The sequence below is a fragment of the Plectropomus leopardus genome, chromosome 17 (assembly GCF_026936395.1).
Source record: "Plectropomus leopardus strain MGB_pleo_1.0 chromosome 17, ASM2693639v1, whole genome shotgun sequence".
NCBI lineage: Eukaryota > Metazoa > Chordata > Actinopteri > Perciformes > Serranidae > Plectropomus > Plectropomus leopardus.
Window position 1 is genome coordinate 14,518,569 of NC_142192.1, and position 19,595 is coordinate 14,538,163.

General features: G+C 40.3%; 1 protein-coding gene across 1 annotated transcript; it reads left to right on the forward strand.

Moving 5' to 3' along the window:
- The first annotated feature begins 1,328 nt into the window (after window positions 1-1,328).
- Window positions 1,329-6,500, forward strand: polr1f (RNA polymerase I subunit F). Its single transcript, XM_042506440.2, has 4 exons — window positions 1,329-1,667; window positions 2,956-3,097; window positions 3,885-4,093; window positions 5,255-6,500. The coding sequence occupies exons 1-4, from the start codon at window positions 1,366-1,368 to the stop codon at window positions 5,730-5,732; spliced, it is 1,131 nt and encodes a 376-aa protein (XP_042362374.1). The 5' UTR covers window positions 1,329-1,365; the 3' UTR covers window positions 5,733-6,500.
- Window positions 6,501-19,595: the final 13,095 nt, after the last annotated feature.

Below are 19,595 nucleotides of genomic sequence, written 5' to 3' on the forward strand. Positions count from 1 at the left end.
GGACAGACACACAGCTGTAACATCTAATGAAGATATACAACTGCTCTGACAACATCACACTGCTCAATACCTCATTATGGTCTTTGCCTACTCCAGAAAGCACTGCACTCTGTGTGTGTCTGTGTCTGTGTCTGTGTGTGTTAACTAGGGCTCACAGCAGCATAAGCCACTGGGAGCTCTTGCTGACTAAGAAACCACGTCACAATTTATCACCGTGACAACAGACAGGAGTGGGCCATGGTGCCCAAGAGAGTGCTAGATCTGCACTGCACTGCACTGTGCGCGTGAGTGTGTGTGTGTGTGTGTGTGTATGTTTATGAGAGAAATGCTGAATCATGTGACCTCCTGTCATGCTGCTCTGTCAGAAAACTGTAACACTAGATTCGACTGTGTGTGTGTGTGTGTGTGTGTGTGTGTGTGTTTGTGCATGTGTTGGTGTATGTGTGCACACAATTGTGTTTTTCTGTGTGTGTGTGTGTGTGTGTGTGTGTGTGTGTGTGTGTCTGTGTGTGCACTAATTGACACCTCAGGTCACCCTAATGATCTTAATGTGCAATCGCAGGTGATAACAGGATACAGAATCAATGACCGTATCTTATCAGATGAATAGCTGTACAGCATCCTTGCAGGTTAGTCAGTGCACACTTTGCAGTTTACATAACGAAGGGCATGTTGGGGAGGCATCTTTTTCAGTGGTTTCGATAAAGATCCATGTTAAAATACTGTCCCAAGCATTTGTGAAGCTTTTTGTGTGTGAGTGTGGTTTATTGCAGGACTAAATGGATATACTAGCTCCCTATTAACTCCCTATTCTTCTGTGAAGTGTGAGCAGTATCACTATGCTGGAATATTACATGCACTCAGCTTTTCTGTCTGTCTGATTAAGCACAATTTAACTTGCTTATAAGCACCAAGTAAGCAAATTATTTCATCACCTGAAATAACGGACCTAAATTTAGATTCAGTTATGATTAATCATATTAACACACACCAACTACCACTCTGTGAACCTTGGGCTTTCAGGAGGCTCTGGGTGGCTTCAGGACAGTTGTCACTTTGCCCTGGTGGCTTGGCAGGAGCAGTGTTTGTACCTTTATTACACCAACTCATTATTTTTCATCATTGATTAAAAGTCATTTTATATATATAATTTACTGTACGCTGCAAATTGTATTTTGTATTTTACTTAAGACTTAACTTAGAAACTGCTGGACTGTCACAATTCTAAATCTTTTTCGACTGCATTTTCACCTCCTGGCCACAAGGTGGCAATAAAAAGAAACATTTTCAATACTTTGACAGATGTTGCGCCTTCTTCAAAGCGGAAATAGTGTGTCTTTTCCTTTTCCGGTCTTCCTAAACAGCATGGCGAACTTGAAGCATGCAGAAAGCAACTCAAAACATGTGAACATGTCCGGCGAAATATCCGCCACCTCTGCTGAAATCCAGCCGGCCGAAGAGACCTCTGTACCGGGCAGGGTCGCGGGCGCGGTCCCGTGCGCGGTCCCGTCGTTCGCAGCCGCTTCCGAGCTGCTGTCAGCGCCGTACTCGTGTCTGGTCATGAACGCGCACCGGAGACACATCGCCCTGCCGCCCATGTACCTGAACAAGAAGAGGACAGGTATCCAGGAGGAGCTGGAGGCCGAGCTGCTCAAGTTCTCAGAGAGGTAACAACACCAGACATGCAGTTTTTTTCCTCTTTTTAGACACAATAACCTCTTCAGCTCTGTCCACATGCTGGACACCTCTAACAGCGTCAGGTTGAGCTGTGCCTGCTGGTGTGTTAATGTAGCCGTGCTCTGTGTTGGAAACATTTGAGGTTGTAGTTGCAGGAGAAGTTTTCACTTCACTGTAACTACCAGAAACAAGCTGTAAAACAAGGCTTGTTTCTGGTAGTGGAGGAGAAAATATTTTAGACCTGTCATTTAATCCTTTGGAATCTGAGCAGAATGATTTGATTTCTTTCAAAAACACGAAGGGAAAAAGGCAATGAGCAACTTGGCAAGAAATGTCTCACAAATTGCAAGAAATATGTAGAAGGTGATTAAATTTTTAGGGTGTTCAGACCATTTTTTGTTTGTTGTTTTCAACTTTTGTTTGCCCATTTTTAGTTAATTTTCTGTTTTGTCTGTCTCTTTTTAAGTTGCTTGTTGTGATATCCCCAAGTTTTTTTTTTTAAAGAAATCAAACTAATTTGTTCAGGTTTTAAAGGGTTAAGCAAAAGTTGCAGTCACAAGATAAAAATAGCACACTACGTCCAAAATGCACTGAAAGCATAGGAAGTAAAAACACTCCCTTGTACAGCAGACTGCCTGCTGACAGTTATGCAATATTATCTGGTTAATATTAATGTAGCATTACTGTATATGCAGCATTTTATACTGCAGACAGTTAAAGTAAATCTAATTTTACTACTTTAAACTGATTTGTTCAGTGCAAATCAGTGCATCTTTTTGTAACATCTTCTATCCATTCACATTTCAAGTTTTCACATTACTAGGATTTCTAACTTTGATACAATACCTCGAAAAATATCAACATTCAATACAATTTTCCATAGCACGGGCTAAAATTGACATTGAGCGCACACAATTACATTTTATTAAAATACTAATATTATAAGGCTGTAAAATGGCAACTATGACTTTTCCTTTTTGCTCTCGGAGAGAAGAGAGAGCAAGAAAATGGTATTGCCGATTTCAGTACTGAGGAAAATAAGTGTGTTAACCCTTTCAATTTATCAATATATTTATCAATCAATATTTCAAGCACAGGTTCAACATGCAGGGTTCTAATGACAGAGATCTAATGTAATGTAATGCGATGAGGACGACATAAGAGTTGTCAAAAAATACCCCAATCTGTATAACTATTTGCACATTTCATCTGACAGTAAAAGTATATTAAATTGTTTTCTATCAGACTAATTCACCCTGACCTGTTTGACTCACACAGCCTAAAAGGAGTACCCCTGGCTTACAACGACATCAGGATAGTGGGCCAGCACGGAGCCATCTACGACGACAGTGGCTACATCCACATGGACATAGAGGCCAACTTTATTGTCTTTCAGCCCAAAAAAGGACAGAAACTGCTGGTAAGATTTACAGTTAGTGTATTTGGCAGATGGTGTTATCCAGAGTGTACTTCTTAGTTTTGGCCTGAGTCTTGGCTGTGCTGTGCTGAGTTTGGATGAAAACTCTTAGAGTCTTTGTGTGTAAACAGGATGTGTAGTACAGTCTGTTGATTTCATTAAATATGCATGGAACAATATAATAATGTTATACACTGTACATGATTTGTGAGAGCATATGATTCATGCATTTGGCTGCAAAATACAAACCCCATGCACAACCAAGAGAACATTAACTCTTTCAAACATGGAACGACATCACTTTTCTTGACACCTTCATAAAAGTACATAAATCTTTGAAATCTGAGCAAATGTATTTGATTTCTATTGACACAGAAAAAAAGACAATGAGCAATTTGGCCAGAAATGTTTCCTTCAAGTTAAAAGAAAGTTGTAGATTTGAAAAATATTTTTGAAGAAGCTAGGGAGAAATATAAAAAAAATCTACATTCATAATTATCAGAATTATTTATTTAAAATTATTTTCTGGAGTTGTTATTATAATTTTAAGCACTTTTTGACTAAAATCAGGTCCTTGTTTTTGCTTTTGTTTATTTGTTTCATTTTTTTCTTTTTAACTTTCGGGCAATTTTCCTTTACTTTTTACAATTTTTAAAAAATGTTTGGGTCAATGGGTCATGTTTTTGAAAGACGTCAAGCTAATTTGCTTAGGTCTCAAAGGGTTAAGAAGATCTGAACCTCTGGCCCATTTTTTCTACGTTAATTAATTCTACTTTGTTACTCCTCTCAGGGCAACGTGAATAAACTAGGAGTAAGCCACGTGGGCTGCCTGGTACACGGGTGCTTCAACGCCAGCATCCCCAAACCCAACCTGGTTTCCGTGGAAACCTGGCGGGATGCAGGGCCCAGAATCGGAACAGAGCTGGAGTTTGAGGTGACTGCACTTGACGCTGACACTGCGGGGGTGCTACTGATCAGAGGACGGTTGGATAGGACCAGGTAAGTGTGTTGTGGTGGTGCAAGAGGAAGTGATGGTGGCTGAAGGGGGACAAAAGTAACCCGTCTTTACTTTTGCTACATAGCTGGTAACTCGTCACCTTTTGATGGTATTTGGTGTTTTGATTGAAAAACATGGCATCTCAGGGATTCATATTAAACCAAAGAGTTTTTTTTTGTTTTGTTTTTCATTTCAATGGTGCGTTATGCAAACATGTTTAGCCACAATTGTGATGAAAAATGCTTTCTTTAGCGGTTACTTGAAATGTTTAACTAAGCTACAGAATGTTAGTTTGTCCAGATTGAGCTAACTTTAGCTTTGCATGTGACAGAGGCAACAATTAAAAGTGGTGCAGGAGATGCATGCTGTAGAACGTCATCTTATTTATTTTCCCATGGGACGTGAGCATTTCGACTCTAAAGGCAGTGTCGCTGATACTGAATGATGCGCGTCAAAACAACCAAGACGCGCCGGTCGCTTCCTATGTAAAGTTCTGCGCATAGGTGGCATCTTGGCACATTACATTTCTCCAGAGAGGCAGCACTTTTATCACATCCGCTCCCTGGATCGGCACATCTCAACTGCCGTACCCGGACTGCTACCTCTGTCAGTATTGTGAGTGCGATGTGTGCCGCCTGCCAAGTGTAGCAGAGAAGAGGAGAGAAGGAGTTAAAGAGTGTCAAGAAACAGGTACCTGGCTTAGCAAAGCCTTGTAATCTTTTACACAGCTTTCTTATGTTGATTATTTTATAGTTTAGGCTAAAAAATGTCAAACAGTAGTGAAAAACACCCTCCATAATTTCCCAGAGCCCAAGTCAATGTCTCTAGGTTACTAAGATATTTAAATTACAATGATATAAAATGTGTATCATTAGCAGATTATGCTTATAGATGAAAAGTGGCTGTCAGTTTTTCCTGCTGACTTTAGTTTACAGATACAAATACTAAATAATAACTTTTTTTTTTTTTTTAACTTTAATAGCTTATACAATTTAGAAGTTTTAAGTGGAAATGTACATTAATTAGAAATCTAATTTTAATAAGAAAGACTTTGTGTTGACAGTTTTCTTCGTTATAGCGTTTTTTTAATTAGTTGCAGAATGCTTCTGAGGATGTGGTTAAACTCTTGATTAATTCTTGTGTTTCACCTGTGTGTGTTTCAGGGTGCAGGAGCTGTTGGCTGTGGGTGAGAGCTCAGAGTCTGGCGTCCCTGCAGACCAGCCAGAACCACCAGAGACGGAACCGAACCCAGAGCCCACCGCAGAGTCTCCCGAGGACACCCCCAAGAAGAAGAAAAAGAGGAAAGACAAAGCGCATGACGCAGAGAGAGAAGAGGAGGTGACAGATACACCCTCCTGTCAGTTCGATGGAAACAAAACATCAGATCTCAACGGGACAGTGAATGAAGCCAATGGCAGTGAGGCTGGTGAGAAAAAGAAGAAGAAAAAGAAAAAGGATAAACAAGTGAAAGAGGAGGAGGAGGAGGAGGTTGAGCTCTCTGCCATGGAGGTCCAAGGCAGTGACTCCAGCGGTTACCTCAGTGACATGCCGAGCAAAAAGAGGAGACGTGAAACTGGGACAGATCCTGAAACGCCAAAATCCAAAAAGAAGAGGAAAAGTGACATTGAGCAGTTTGCCTGAAAAATGTTTCATACCCCGTTTTCTGTTTTGAGATCCTTCCATTGTGTGTAATAATTGAGGTAAAATACAACATTAATGACAACTGTGGTTCTGGAGGAATATCCAGATGCGCCTTAATGATTAAACACAATTTTAGCAAGAGAGATATCTGTTGACTTCTTCTGATGTAGCCTTAAAGCTTTGAACACAGGGTCCAACTCGCAGAAGGAGCCTGTCCACAGTCATTTGTTGTGGCTTGTGGAACAGCACACAAGAGATGAGACAGGTCAGTCCTCATTAGATTGTAATTGCCTTACACAGCCTGATGGGGGAGCAAAACTGCTGCACACGTCTAAATTCAGAGGAGTGAAACCTTGTCAACTTAATCTGTGAAACACTTTGCTGAGAGTAAATAGGGCGAGTTTTTGCATCGGATTGATAGAACCAAATCGGGAAAACATAAATGAATGCTCTGTACTGACTGTACTTTAGTACTTTTTCTCCTGCTTGGACACCAAGCTGAAGACCAAGCTCCATGTAAGAAACTTCTCTACTGCCTCATGTGCCTCTTTGAATGGGTTGTCCGTAAGGACAGCTGCAATGCAAGAAAAAACTTTTTTACACCCAAAGATCCAGTAAGCATCCTATAAATAGATCATGCACAGCGACAAACTGTGCAGTCTGGAATTATCTGTGCTATTTCACTGCCTTCCTTCAGTGTTGCATTGACTGTTTTTACATTAAGGTGGAGAGAATAAACATAAAGAGATATATATTTTGAAAAGTTAACCCTGCTTCCATTTTTGAAATACTAAAGGGGTCAACAGAATTCACTGATTTAGAAATCTACATCATTTCTTTGACTGTAAGAAAAGCACGTCTTTGTAATGATTATAAAGACAAAGATTTCTTGTTTTTCATGGCAAATTCCCTCCCACAAAAAACCCTCTTTTATGCTGACCAGTGGGTGTTAAGTGATAAAGTGCTGAGAGACAGCCTAAAGATCTTTGTTTTCTTTACCCCCACCTACACACACACACACACACACACGCACACACACACACACACACACACACACACACACACACACACACACACACACACACACACACACACACACACACACACACACACACACACACACACACACACACAGAGAGAGCCTTCCAGTGGGGAGTCTAATTAGCTGTGAGGTGCTAAGAGCCAGAGAGCTTATCAGGATCTGACTAAAGAGGAGCGATAAGGAGCTGCAATTAACTCGGCTCATCTTCATCTGTCACACCTGATCATGTACATCTGTGCTTTATAATTAAAATCCTTTAATAATGACCTAACTGCAGACTTGAAGGCTTATTAGAAAGTGAGAACTCCATAAGTATTTATCGGACGAATAGTTATCTAAAAAATATTTATTCACCTGCTTGCTGAGAGTTAGATGAGAACATTGTTATTGCTCACACGCCTTTATGTTAAATAATAAGCTGCCATCAGCAGCTGCTTCACTTAGTTTATCATAAATACTGGTAACAGCCAGCCTGGCTCTGTCCAGAGGTTTCAAAAATACAGCAACAAGGATCCCTAAATCTCACTAATTAAAACAATACATCTTATATAAGTGTAAATATAACAGTCTTCTGTTTGAGGGGGGTTATAGAGTGTCTGCTTGTTTCCCGGCAGATGATCACGGCTAAGAAACTACTTAGATTTTTATATTTTAAAGGAAAACATTGGAAAAGATATTGATCTAATTTAAAACCCTTTATACACAGAGATAGCACTACAAAGTCTCTTTATGACCCCTTTGCATTCTACACAGACCCAAAAAACAGCAGCATCAAGCTGCTGCAGTCTGTGATGTTAGAAAGCATGCCGCATCATTGAAACAAAAGAGGAGTGATGTTTAACACGACAGCGTCGTCCTCTAATGGGACGCTCACAAATCTGAGCCTTCTTTTTAATAATAACGGCATAACGTGGCAGTAAATTACTGTCCCTCTCATATGACGGTTGATATCATCCTTTGCTCGGAGGGTAAGGAGCTCCAGAATCTCTGATTCTCTCCCAAATTGTGAAGTTTTTCAGCAGCCGTTCTGCCTCTTTGAGGTAGCTGCTCACTGCTGTCAGCTGCCTTTTTTTTAATCTCCTGGCAATGAGTCACACACTTAACACACTGTCAAAACCACCTGTCCTGTTCATAGTCCCATCCGCTGTCCCTTTAACACAGACATTTATTCGGCACTGTTCCCGCCTCTGCTGCCAGCTTAAAGGCAAGACAAGTCTGACCCCCCCCTCCATGATCGTACCTTTCATACAGAATAGCAACGGCCTGATATTTCCGCCTTTAACAGGAAGTGTAAAAGAAGCTTAACTGTCAAGCAAGAAATTATCTATTTTCCTAAATGTTGAGAAATTCCTTTAATGGATCACCAGCATGTATACCTGCATAATTACAAAAAAAAAAATCTGAAATATCCTTAATCAACCATCCATTTAAAAAAGTCAACATATTACAGTTACGAAAAGTCATGGCTATGCTTTGTTCTACCTTGAGTAGTAGTATCTTAAAAACTGAAGCCGTTTTGGGAGATTTGTTCTTGGAAAGTGGAAAGTGGTAGAGAGGGGCGTCCTGGTTGCTCACCGGCTAGAGTGCGTATCAGTAAGATTGAGTCGTTGGGGCGCCCACTGGCTCACCTGGTAGAGCAGGTGCCCCATGTCAAAAGGCTGTGTCCTTGTCACAGTGGCTGTTGGTTATATTTCACTCTCAGGGTTTTGCTGCATGTCATCTCCTCTCTCTCTCCCCCTTCCATGCTATAGCTGTCCTGTCTAATAAATGCCAAAAAAAGCCCCTAAAATAATCTTAAAAAAAAGGTTGAGTCCTTACCACAGCAGTTTTGCATGTCATCCCCTCTTCCCCTCAGCCTTTCCTGTCTCTATCATTCTCACTTTTAAAATAGAGCAGAAATGCTCCTCCCTTTGTAGAATTTTTTCTTTTGTAAAGAAAAAAAATCTACGAAAGAAAACCTAAAATGTTACTGAAACAAGATTTGAGTTCTTAATGAACTAACTCATGAAAATGGGCTAAACCTGCTTCCATTCAAACACGCACACTCAAAATAAGCAGAAAAAAGCTCATGTTACACAGATTTCAGCCTTCAGCAGAGGAGTATTAACTCCAATTAAAACATTTTTTGACCATCTAATGTACTTGTAATCACAGTCATTTAAAATCACTCACAGACACTTTTTTAACGACCTCAAACGGTGCTCCTTCTGCTGTTTCATCTGTGTAAATACACAAAACACTTACAGCTTGTAATTCTAAGCTAAAGCGATTTAAAAACAGTGATCTAAAAAGTTGGTGGTCTTTAAATGGTTCACTGTTATTTGTCCTCCCATGACCCCCCTCCACCTTTATCACTCTTTTGCCTGATTTCAGCCGCGGCTCACGTGCACCTCTCCTGCACCTGTGCCCCCACCCTCCATCACCACTCATTTATCTTCCTCCTATCACTCCCTCACCCAGACTCCCCCTCTTCCCCTCTCCTGCTTTCTCTCTTCCTCCTACTTGTCTCTCTGATTTATAGGAGGCGGTGTGCAGTTCACACACATTCCACTTCTGACACACACCCCGCCTCCTGCCACTGGACTCTCATATCTAGCCACAGTCGTTTATCTTCATGATCCTCCGAAGGAGAGAAGAAGAAGAGGGAGGGCTAGAGAGAGGAGACAATAGGAGGAGTGTTGTTTTTGTTGAGCGGGCCAGACTATCTTTTTAAACACCTCTGTGTGTGTCTGCCTCTCAAGGAGTGGTCTCTGGTGTGTGTGTTAATGTGTGTGTGTCTCTATCTCCTGTGTCAAAGTTTCCAGGCCTGGCGGCTCCTACATGAAAGAGCCCCTGAAGTCTTTATAGAGAACAAACGGCTCCCTGACGCAATGCTCCAGGTTCAGGAAGGACACACATACACACACACACACACACACACACACACACACATCTCATGCCACACACTCACTGGCTCACTCAGTCATTCACTCATGCAGACACACCACATCCACAACCCACAATCCACAAATCCCCATCCTTGCACACCCCGGTTGGCCAGGCCTAATTAGTTATGTGGTCGGCACTTTGCTCTATCCCAGAGCCCCAAATGGCAGCAGGTCATAAAACCTTAAGTGTTCCACCAGTCAGAGCCGCGCAACTGTGGCCATATATCCTCCAACACGGCCCAGCCAGGGCGGACTCGTATCAAGGCCCATCTCTCACAGGCCTACTGACATCCGTGAAATCCCTTTATGGCATTTTCAAAGGCATTTCTGAGAGTTTTCTGGCACTCCTGCTTTGCATCTCTGTTTTTTATGCTCCCTCAGGTAGGCAAATAGCCCGAGCTCACACAGCGTCAGACGGGTTCAAGCATTAAACTTTTTCCCAAGGGATCAGGGTCCACACACACGTATACAAGAGCACATGCACACACACTGTTAACCCCAAAAGTAAACGTTACTTTTAGTTGGTGAGTTGGATTCCCAGAGTTAGTTTGTTTCCTTGGCACCCAACACCCACCGTCCTGCCCTCGGTAACCCTGGCGATGACAGACGGGTGTTTCTTGTGACATTATTTTGCTCAAGGGAATTGTGTTTAGGTCCATGTGTGTGTTTTTCAAACACCTACTATCTTTTGAATACTTCGGGGAGTCTCTGAATGGTTTGGGCTTCTGACCTCTTCCTCTGTGTATATTACGTTCTGCAGGTGAACAGAGGTAGTAACAAAATACATTTTCTAAAGGACTTTAGTCTTCAAAAGTAAAAGTTAAGGTTTCCTTTTTGTTGTATTACATCATTTTTCAAAGTTTAACCCTTTGAATCCCGCAAAAGAAATGGCACTTGGATATTATCGCTTATTGTGATGCCTTTTCATGGAGTATCTTCAAATGCTTCATGTTTCTAAAATCTGTACAACGGAAGCCAAAGGTTATGTATGTAAATAAACCATGATAATCGTTTGAAGTATTAAAATTGTGTGATTAAAAAAATGGGCATGTTTTTCTTCAGATATCGTAGGCTTACAGATTTTGTTGATTTAGTCATTTTTTTCTCGATATTTGTGCCTCTAACATAATAATTAAGGCAGCTTTTAAATCTGTTCTCTTTTGGTCCGTTTTGATTTTGTTTATTTTTGCTATTTTGTTGTGATACAGCCTACAGATTAAGGTAATATCTGTAAAAGTTATGTACAGCTCTGTCAGAAATCGAAGAGACACATATTTTTCTCAGGTTCTGGGAGTCTCAGGGTCAGCCCAGGTGGCTGCTTGGTCGTCTGGTGGAGATCTGCACTCTCCTGGGTGCAATTTTCTAGTTTGTCAGAACTAAGTAAAAGTATTTTTTTAATTCTTCAGTAATTTTTTGCCTTGCCATATATGCACGTACATACGTAGTGTAAAGTTATGCAAGTTTGGTTTAAGGAAGTTAAGTAATATAGGTTAGGTCTAGAAAAGTAAAGTTACAAAAATTAGGTTTCAGAAAAGAAACTTGGTTGGGTGACGTCACATTACATACTCAATGTTATGTACTTATAATAAAGTTACATGGTTTAGGAAAAGAATAACTCAAACTGTAGTTGGTGTCACACTGGACACAAACACAGGTCTCATGTTGGAGAGTCCTGTGTTTGTTTTACTGATCCACCATCCCAACCTGCTTCCTCACGCTGACTTTCACTCTTTATAATACTGTCTTTTTTACTTCCATCAGCACACTCGGCACCTCCCAGCATTCCCGATTATGTGGGTTATATTGGATTCTTGTGCATTACTTTTCATAGTGTACATATAAACAGTGCAAGAGAAAACCTGTTGTCCACATATCTTTTGGGTTTACTTGAGTTTTCATCTCAGTTTCTGTGTTCATTTTCTGTGTGTGTGTGTGTCTGTGTGTATATGTGTATGTGCATACTCTGCCCTGCCCTGGCCAGCCAACCCAGCGAGATTAATAGGGCTCAGGCTAATCAGGAGGTAATGGGAGGCTCATAGGCGTCTAGACAGTGTTCAGACCAAACTGTAACTCCTACACCCAAAACACTGGGGAAATGTGGCAAAAGGACAAAAGGTAAATAAAAAAGAAGAGCACAAAGTTTTAATCTTCACTTTTTTTCAGTTATTATGATTGTATCATCATCCACAAAGTTTATATTGAAAGAATGAGGCCAAAGCATCTGAGCATACATCTAAATGTGAACGTGAACACAGTGATTTACTGTGGAACAACAGGCTAATGCAAAAAAATTTATTTTTATCTCTCCCCATACCTTTTGCATATAAATCGAGAGCAGAGCAGAAATGTGGAGAGGAGTAATGAGGGGAGGGGTAAGAAGAGGAACACACACAGCATATCTTCAGACTTTCAGCCACAACCTCCCAAAACCACAGAAAAATAAATAAGCCAGAAGAGGGGAAAGAAAAAACGTATGCGTCTGGAAAAAATGATCTCATGTTTAGTCATGTAACTTTACAGGACGATACCCAGGACACAACTAAATATTTTATTAATATATTTTTATGACAACCTTGTCAAACCGCAAAGCAGAGCTGAAGGTACGTATAGGAAAGATGGCGAGATAGAGAGAGGGAGAGAAAGGAAAGGGGAAGAAAAAGAGAAAGTGAAACCTGGGTGGCCACAGTCCTTCTGATGATGTGTATGTTAGAGCTGATTGCTGGAAAAGCGCTTATAAAGTCATTGATACAATGATGAAAGACACTCCCCGGATCAGTGAACCATCCACTGTCTCTGGCAAGAAGGATGACTTTAATTACTAAAGACTGAATGTGACAAATATGTTTAAAAGCCAGATACAAAGATCTACAATGAGTTCTGAGAGCCATGCTTAAAACTAGTGCTCTCACTCATGGCAGCTCTGAGTGCTCATGAAGTTCTTTATTTTGAAACAGAGTTAGTTAAACACTTGTGCAGAGGCAATTTGTCATGGTGGTAAATTAAGAATCAAGGGCATAGCTTTAAAGTTATAGCTGTTGGGGACCATTGAAAAATAATCAACCTGTACCACAGGCTAATTGTAGGTGTCTAAAGCATCTATAAACTACAGCGCTGGAGGACCCAAGTAAAAGTACTATCACCACACTGTAAAACAATCTCTTAATTGTAAAAGCATTAAAAATGTTAAGTATAAATAAAAGTATATGAGTACAGCATCCATTCTTGAGAACTGGGACATTTTTGAAGGGGTTTTGATTTTTAGATGTCAGTTATGCTGGGAAAATATATTTAAAAAAATCTGTCTTTTGCAGATTTTTTTGCAGCTGAGGACTTGAATTTTTGTCAACTAACACAAATAGTCTTAGCGCTATAAAATCAAACATGAAGGAAATGTTTAATATGTGTGTGTGTGTGTGTGTGTGTGTGTGTGTGTGTGTGTGTGTGTGTGTGTGTGTGTGTGTGTGTGTTAAGACAAGATGATTTAATTATTGCTTCCGGTTTGTAACCAGGAAAATGTATTTAAGTATTAAAGTTTAAGTAGTAATAAATAAAACTACAGAAAATAATTAAAAGGAAAAGCAGCAAGTCCTCATATTTATTATCAAAATAGGTGCCAGTTAATTTCTAATCGTTTCAGCTTCACTTGTATATTTTCACATGGCTTGAGTGCAAAAAATCCTAATTCTTAAAATAACTCAAATTGTCACTTAATTGTAGTGGAGTAACAAGGACAATATTAGTAGAAGTATAAAGAGGCATACAATTAAAATACTCAAGTCAAGTAAAAGTAATCCAAATTGGCACTTATGCACAGTACTTAAATAGATGTACTTAGATACATTCCACCATTGGTAATTTATTAGAACAGCAAGGAGTATCTGCATGAACATGCTAAAGTTCAGTTTCACTAAAAGTCTTGCCATGATTTTCCAAAACAACACCTTTGTAACTCTTTATTTTTTGCTTATTTTATGATGTGATCGCATTTTTTAAAGATGATCTGCCTTAAAGTGTTTCCCAAGAATTTCCCAAGAATATGGGAAATCATCAAGTCGTACTCCAGCCAATATGCTCTGATTGGCCTTGAGGCAAAGTACAAAGTGCACTGCCATTTAGTCCCGTTTTGGCCCTTTTAGCTGCTCTTACTTACATTGTAAGCTGTGGCTTTACAGTTTTTCATGTTTCCAGACTGCAGCACTAAGTTGTAGGTAGTTGCAGTGTATGTGTGTGTGTGTGTGTGTGTGTGTGTGTTCTGGATGATTCTGGTAATCAATCGTTTCTGATTGTGGAGTTGTGTAAGTGTAGTTTTGGCTACAGTTGCTTGTGTTGTTTTACAAATTAAACCCACCATAGACACTGTAAAGTGTACTTTGTTGTGTCATATTTGATTAATAACACCCCCCCCCTACACACACACACTAATGTGTGTGTGTGTGTGTGTGTGTGTGTGTGTGTGTTAATGTGAGAATCACTTTCCATTTTTAACAACTCTTTTCTGTTGCTCAACAGTTCTGGCACTGCAGCAAGGGAAAAATTCAGTTTGGAACATATATTTTACATATCACATCTCAGTATAAAAAGGAAGAAAACTGACTTAACAGATTCTAAATGCAGAACAACGCAGACAAACACTCCTTTATGACATGAGGACAAACCAGTTGTAGTGCCATATGCATGCTACTCCTGTTTAAGCCATCATAATAATCATCATCATCAAATAGAGGCATCGGTGTCCTCGGCCTTTCATGCTTCTCAGCATAGAGTACAGAATATGACTTTAAAAACAAATGAAACATGGCACCCTTAAAATACACAGCAAAGAGCGGGCGACTTTCTATTCAGAAAATAAACACAGACATTACTCAGACTGCAGGAGGGGGGTGGGTGTGAACCGAGGCAAGGTGCTGACATGGGCGACGGTGGGTGGGGGAGCGACGCAGTGAGGTTTTTAGTGTGGCAGTGGGGAGGGAGAGCAAAGATGTTTGAGAGGTTGGATTAAGAGGAGGGTAATTCAGAAAGGAGGAGCTGAGGCCATGCAGCGGTTTGGCGAGTGGGAGGTTTGGAGAAAGAGGGGAGAGGAATTAGGAGGGGGGAGTAAGGAGATATATGATGTGGTATTGGGGTCTATCCAACATCCACACACACATCCACGCTCGCATGAACTCTACCTTTCGTCGGCCACCCGGGCATGTAAACACCCCATGACTTGCTGTTGGCTTAAGTGCCCAGCCAATCATATGGCGAGACGTCGAGGAAGGTGGGACAAGAGAACCAATGAGTCAGCTTCTGGGTGTGTAGAGAGGAGGGAGGAACGGGCAAGAGAGTCCCAGTGACACAATGAAGAAGAGGCAGATAGGTCAGGAGTTAAACTCATCTCCTTTACTCCCGCTATCTCCCACTGACTCCCTCCCTCTCAAATTTTCAACTCTAAATTTGTTTTATTGGCAAAACCCCAAATGTTATGGTTTATAATGTAAATGTAAGTCTGTCACTATACAATTTTATTAGTCTGCCCCTGCGTAGAACTGAATCAGTTCAAGAAAGTCTTTGTCCAACAGTTTTCTTGCTCCACTCTTATAGTTTGCAAAACAAAGAGGGAGTGAAGTTGGTACAGTATGTTCAATCAGCGAATGATTGAAGAAAAGAGTTCAAGTCGAGGGAGATGTTGAGAGAAACAACTCTGAGGAGGACACAATGTCAAGGAGAGAGAAAGAGAAAGAATGAAACAGAACGAGAGAGAAGTGTCTAGTTTCAGATTTACAGTGGTGGTGGGAGAGATTTGGCTGCGCTCTTACAGCACACTGAGGACAGAGCCAGAGGAGGAGTAAGAAAGACAGATTTACATGGTGAGAACAGCTCTGGCTGTTCTGGAGCAGCACACTGGACATGTACTGTTCTCCAGTGATCTCCATATTAAAGAAAAAAAAACTACAAAATGACAACTGCTTGTCTAAAAAACACTACACTTACATATTAAAAATCAACACTCTTTCCCACACTTAATCACCATGTATGATTAGTGAAATTGTTTTTCCCAAAACACAAAACTCATAAGTCCGGCCTTCCCAATCCACCTACTCAGATTTTTTCTGTTATTATGATGATATATAGACCCAACATCCAACAGGGATTTAGTGCCAAGAGTTTTTTTTTTTTTTTTTGCTATGGGCTGTAAAAGTATGCACATACAATTTAAGAACTGATGTTCTAGGTTGCATTTGGATAGAAGAATGAGTATAACAACCTGTCTAGACCAAAAGTGTGTGGTATTTAACAGCCATGCTAGTGTCCTGGCCTTTGAAGGCCGTGACACACCAAGCAGATGGTATATCCTACGCCCATGTTTGGCCAACAGCGAGTCACCGCTGCCCTTGCTGCCGTGGTGTGTCCTGCACCGTTGGCTCTTGTCGGCTTTTCTTCCCACCGATTCACCATGCTGAACTGGCGGGCATACGTGTTTGTTGGCTCTCAGTTTGGTGTTTTTATGTGCAACTTTTTGGTCAAGACACAGCAACTTGACGTGACACAGCAGGCGGCTTTAGTCGCTGCTAGTTCTTCTATGTCAGTTTGATGTGTCACGGCCTTAGTTGGTCCACCACTTTGCAAACTTGAAATAACTGAGTTATTATTAAATGGCTTGCCATGAATTTTTGTCAACATGTCCTCCAACCCATATGACCACAAAGGTTATTTGTTCCCACCTTAATACGACCCACAGGAGCTTTTCCAAAATTTGCGCATCTGTTGGTGGCAGGAGATTAACATAAAAACTATATATAACATATATATAATATATAACATGTATAACCGTTAACAGTTGCAGGTTTAAGTTGTTAAACAGAAGCAGTTCGGTTAGGTTAGGCACCAAAACGACTTGGTTAGGTTTAGCAAAAGATGATTGTTTAGGCTGAAATAAGTATGCTCGTTACTGACGTCACTAGGGCTGCATCCTGAAAGTCCGAGATTTGAGAGACAGAGACAGAGACCCCTCGACTGAGATCAAGTTGAGCTGTCGTTTTTTTAATTTTATTTGCTTGTAGCTGTGCAGTGTTCCTCTGGTGACATTTTGGTCCCCAGACGGAGTGAGTGCTCTTGACTGTCATGCTACACTTTGCAGCATTACAGAGGAAGAGAGAAAGTCTTGAAAAGTTTTAAATCTAACTTTCCTTAAGCTGTAAAAACCCTGACAAGACAAGCAAAGTATTTCATTTATCTGAAGGGGCTCTTCTGTGATGTCAGACACTTAAAAAAACAATCTGAGTCGGTCAGTGGCAAAACAAGCACATTTAGTGGACATAAATTGATGGTGCATGATTGCCCGTAGGGATAAGCCTACATCGCAGCCTGTTTCCCCACTGTGGTTACAGCAGTCTTGCTCAATTCTGGATCAATTTCAAAAATTGTTGTTTCCATTAGTCACTTTGACACAATAACATGGGAAAACAGGGTCCAGGTTGAGAAGTACCTCCATTTCTCTTTTACTAAACTTAACGTCCAGACTTCTTGACAATATTTTGGTTTCACACTGAGGTTGTTTCTATCAAACCTCCACTGTTTACTTCCACAAACACTTAGTTACACCACAAACTGTCATTAATTTCCCTCTGTGTAACCAATAATAACAGAGCAGAGCAGGAAATGGACCATTATGAGTCCCTGTGTGAAGGTCTGTCCTGTGTGTTTCCACTCTGACAGAACTGGGATAAACCCCTGTAGGTGTGTGTGTGTGTGTGTGTTTCTCTGTGTGTGTTTGTGTGCCTCTTTTGGGGTTTTACTCCTTATTTAAGACCAATATTTACCCAGCAGCCCCAGGGTGAGATTACCTCATATTCTCCCGCCCAGCTGTGCTTTCTCAGCGTTTCCACGACAACCGGCGGAATGTCCCATCATGTTTATCTGCCTGTCGGGAAAACAGAGAGCGGGAGGAAGAAGAGGCAGCAGAGGGAGATGGAGAAGGTACACTTAGGTTGGAGTGTGTTTACAAGACAGACACTTGTGCGCTCACACTCTTGTGTATATGGATTAAGCACACAGGAATGCATAAGGCACAAAGTCACTGCTGGTTTATCACTGATGTGACACAGCATGATCACACCACCAACATGCTACTGAAAGTTTATCATACTTCCACAAGGCAACTGCCAGACGTATAAGAAATGGAGAACAGCCTTTCCAAGTTCCTCTTGTCTTGACCATTTTCATTCAGTGAACAAAAATCGAAAATCTTTTATTTAATACAGAAGCATATTGCTGCCTTGCTGGAAAAAATACAACTGATCATTATCAGGTAATAATGTGAAAAGTTTCTTTGTTTAAAAAGATATTTTCCCATGATCACGTCATGCAAACTTATGATGTTCTAACAAGAAACTTTTCTTGTTATAACAAGATGCTATTTATTTTGTTTAATGTTACATGTTAAAACGTAATATTTTTTTGTTACATTAAACAAGTCTAGGCCAATTACCATGCATCAGTTATGATAAATGTGTCTTGTCATAACAAGAAAATTTTTGCATTATTTCCTGATACTGATCTTTTTTTGTCTGGTGTGGCAGTAATATGCTTCCGTAATTTACTTAAAATCCATGATGACTAATTAACTGCACTTACACTTAATTTTACTTCACCCTATTTAGCATTTCTAAGCAGAATGCTTAACTGAAGGTCTCTAGCACTATTTTATGTCTTTTAACCAAATATAAAGACATTTCCATATGTTTATTAAGGTACTTATCATTTTAGATATACCATTTAAGCACAACTTTTACATACCGCCACCACTCCCATAGGTTTCGTTCTTCAAAAGACTAATGATACATATATAACAAAAAACACAAGACTAGTTATTCAGTAACAACACAAACTGTATTCATTATTGTAGGTGAATAATTACAATTATCTCTCTATGGATTAATGCGGGGTTAAAAATCAGTCCCTCCAGGATTTTGTCGGCTGTTTTGGGGATTATTGCGGCCTTAAATGTCTGATTTCACACCACCTTTTCCAAAAATCCTCTAAATGCATGTTGTAATGTTTATAGGTAGGGGGGTTTAGCAATAAAATTGTTAAGTGAGTGAAAATTGCAAAAATAGTGTGAGTATTCTGTGTTTCCCACAGAAATAATCGCCAGTGATTCAGTTGTAGCTGTCGTTCAAAGCAGCGCTGAGGGACTGTCTCCGTGAGCTGCTCTCCTCCAGTTCGCTCTGGGTGTTCAGCACGAGCTGACACGGCAACGGGAACTAACATCCAACACTGTGTAGCTAAACTATCCCAACAATCTCACACACAACATTGAAAAGGCTGGACCCTGTTGTTAAACCTGTTGGTAACTATTGGGTAATATTATACTAACAGTTCTACAGAATCTATATGCTGTGCAGCTCTACAATTAAATGAGATTTTACCCATCTGTAATAGTCAAATTTGCAGTAATGATGTGGTTTTCAAAATTGCAAGGTTGTGGACAATTCACAGGAGACTGGCTGAATTTGCAATAATTGTTGTAACATCCTAGCAGGACTGCAAATTTTGGGAAAATATTCACCACAGTTAATGGGGGGCAGAAGGAATTCCTGGCTTAATACTATGAAGGCACTGCCCCCCATTGCCCTCCCTTAGACATGGCATTGTTTATACTCATTCCCGCACAGGCTTGAAATTGTTACTAAATGTAATCAAAACTCATAAAGATATTTTGTTACATGTGATATGTTAAATAATGCTGTCTGTTTATGGATACTTCATATGAGGATTCATAGTCGTTTACATTGATACACAATTAAAAGTTATCTTTTATATGTCCGAAACCACATTATAATAGGTCATAAACCACTTGTTTATTTCTCAAACACTGCTTATAAATGTTAAGTATGGCAGATTAAAATAGTGTTG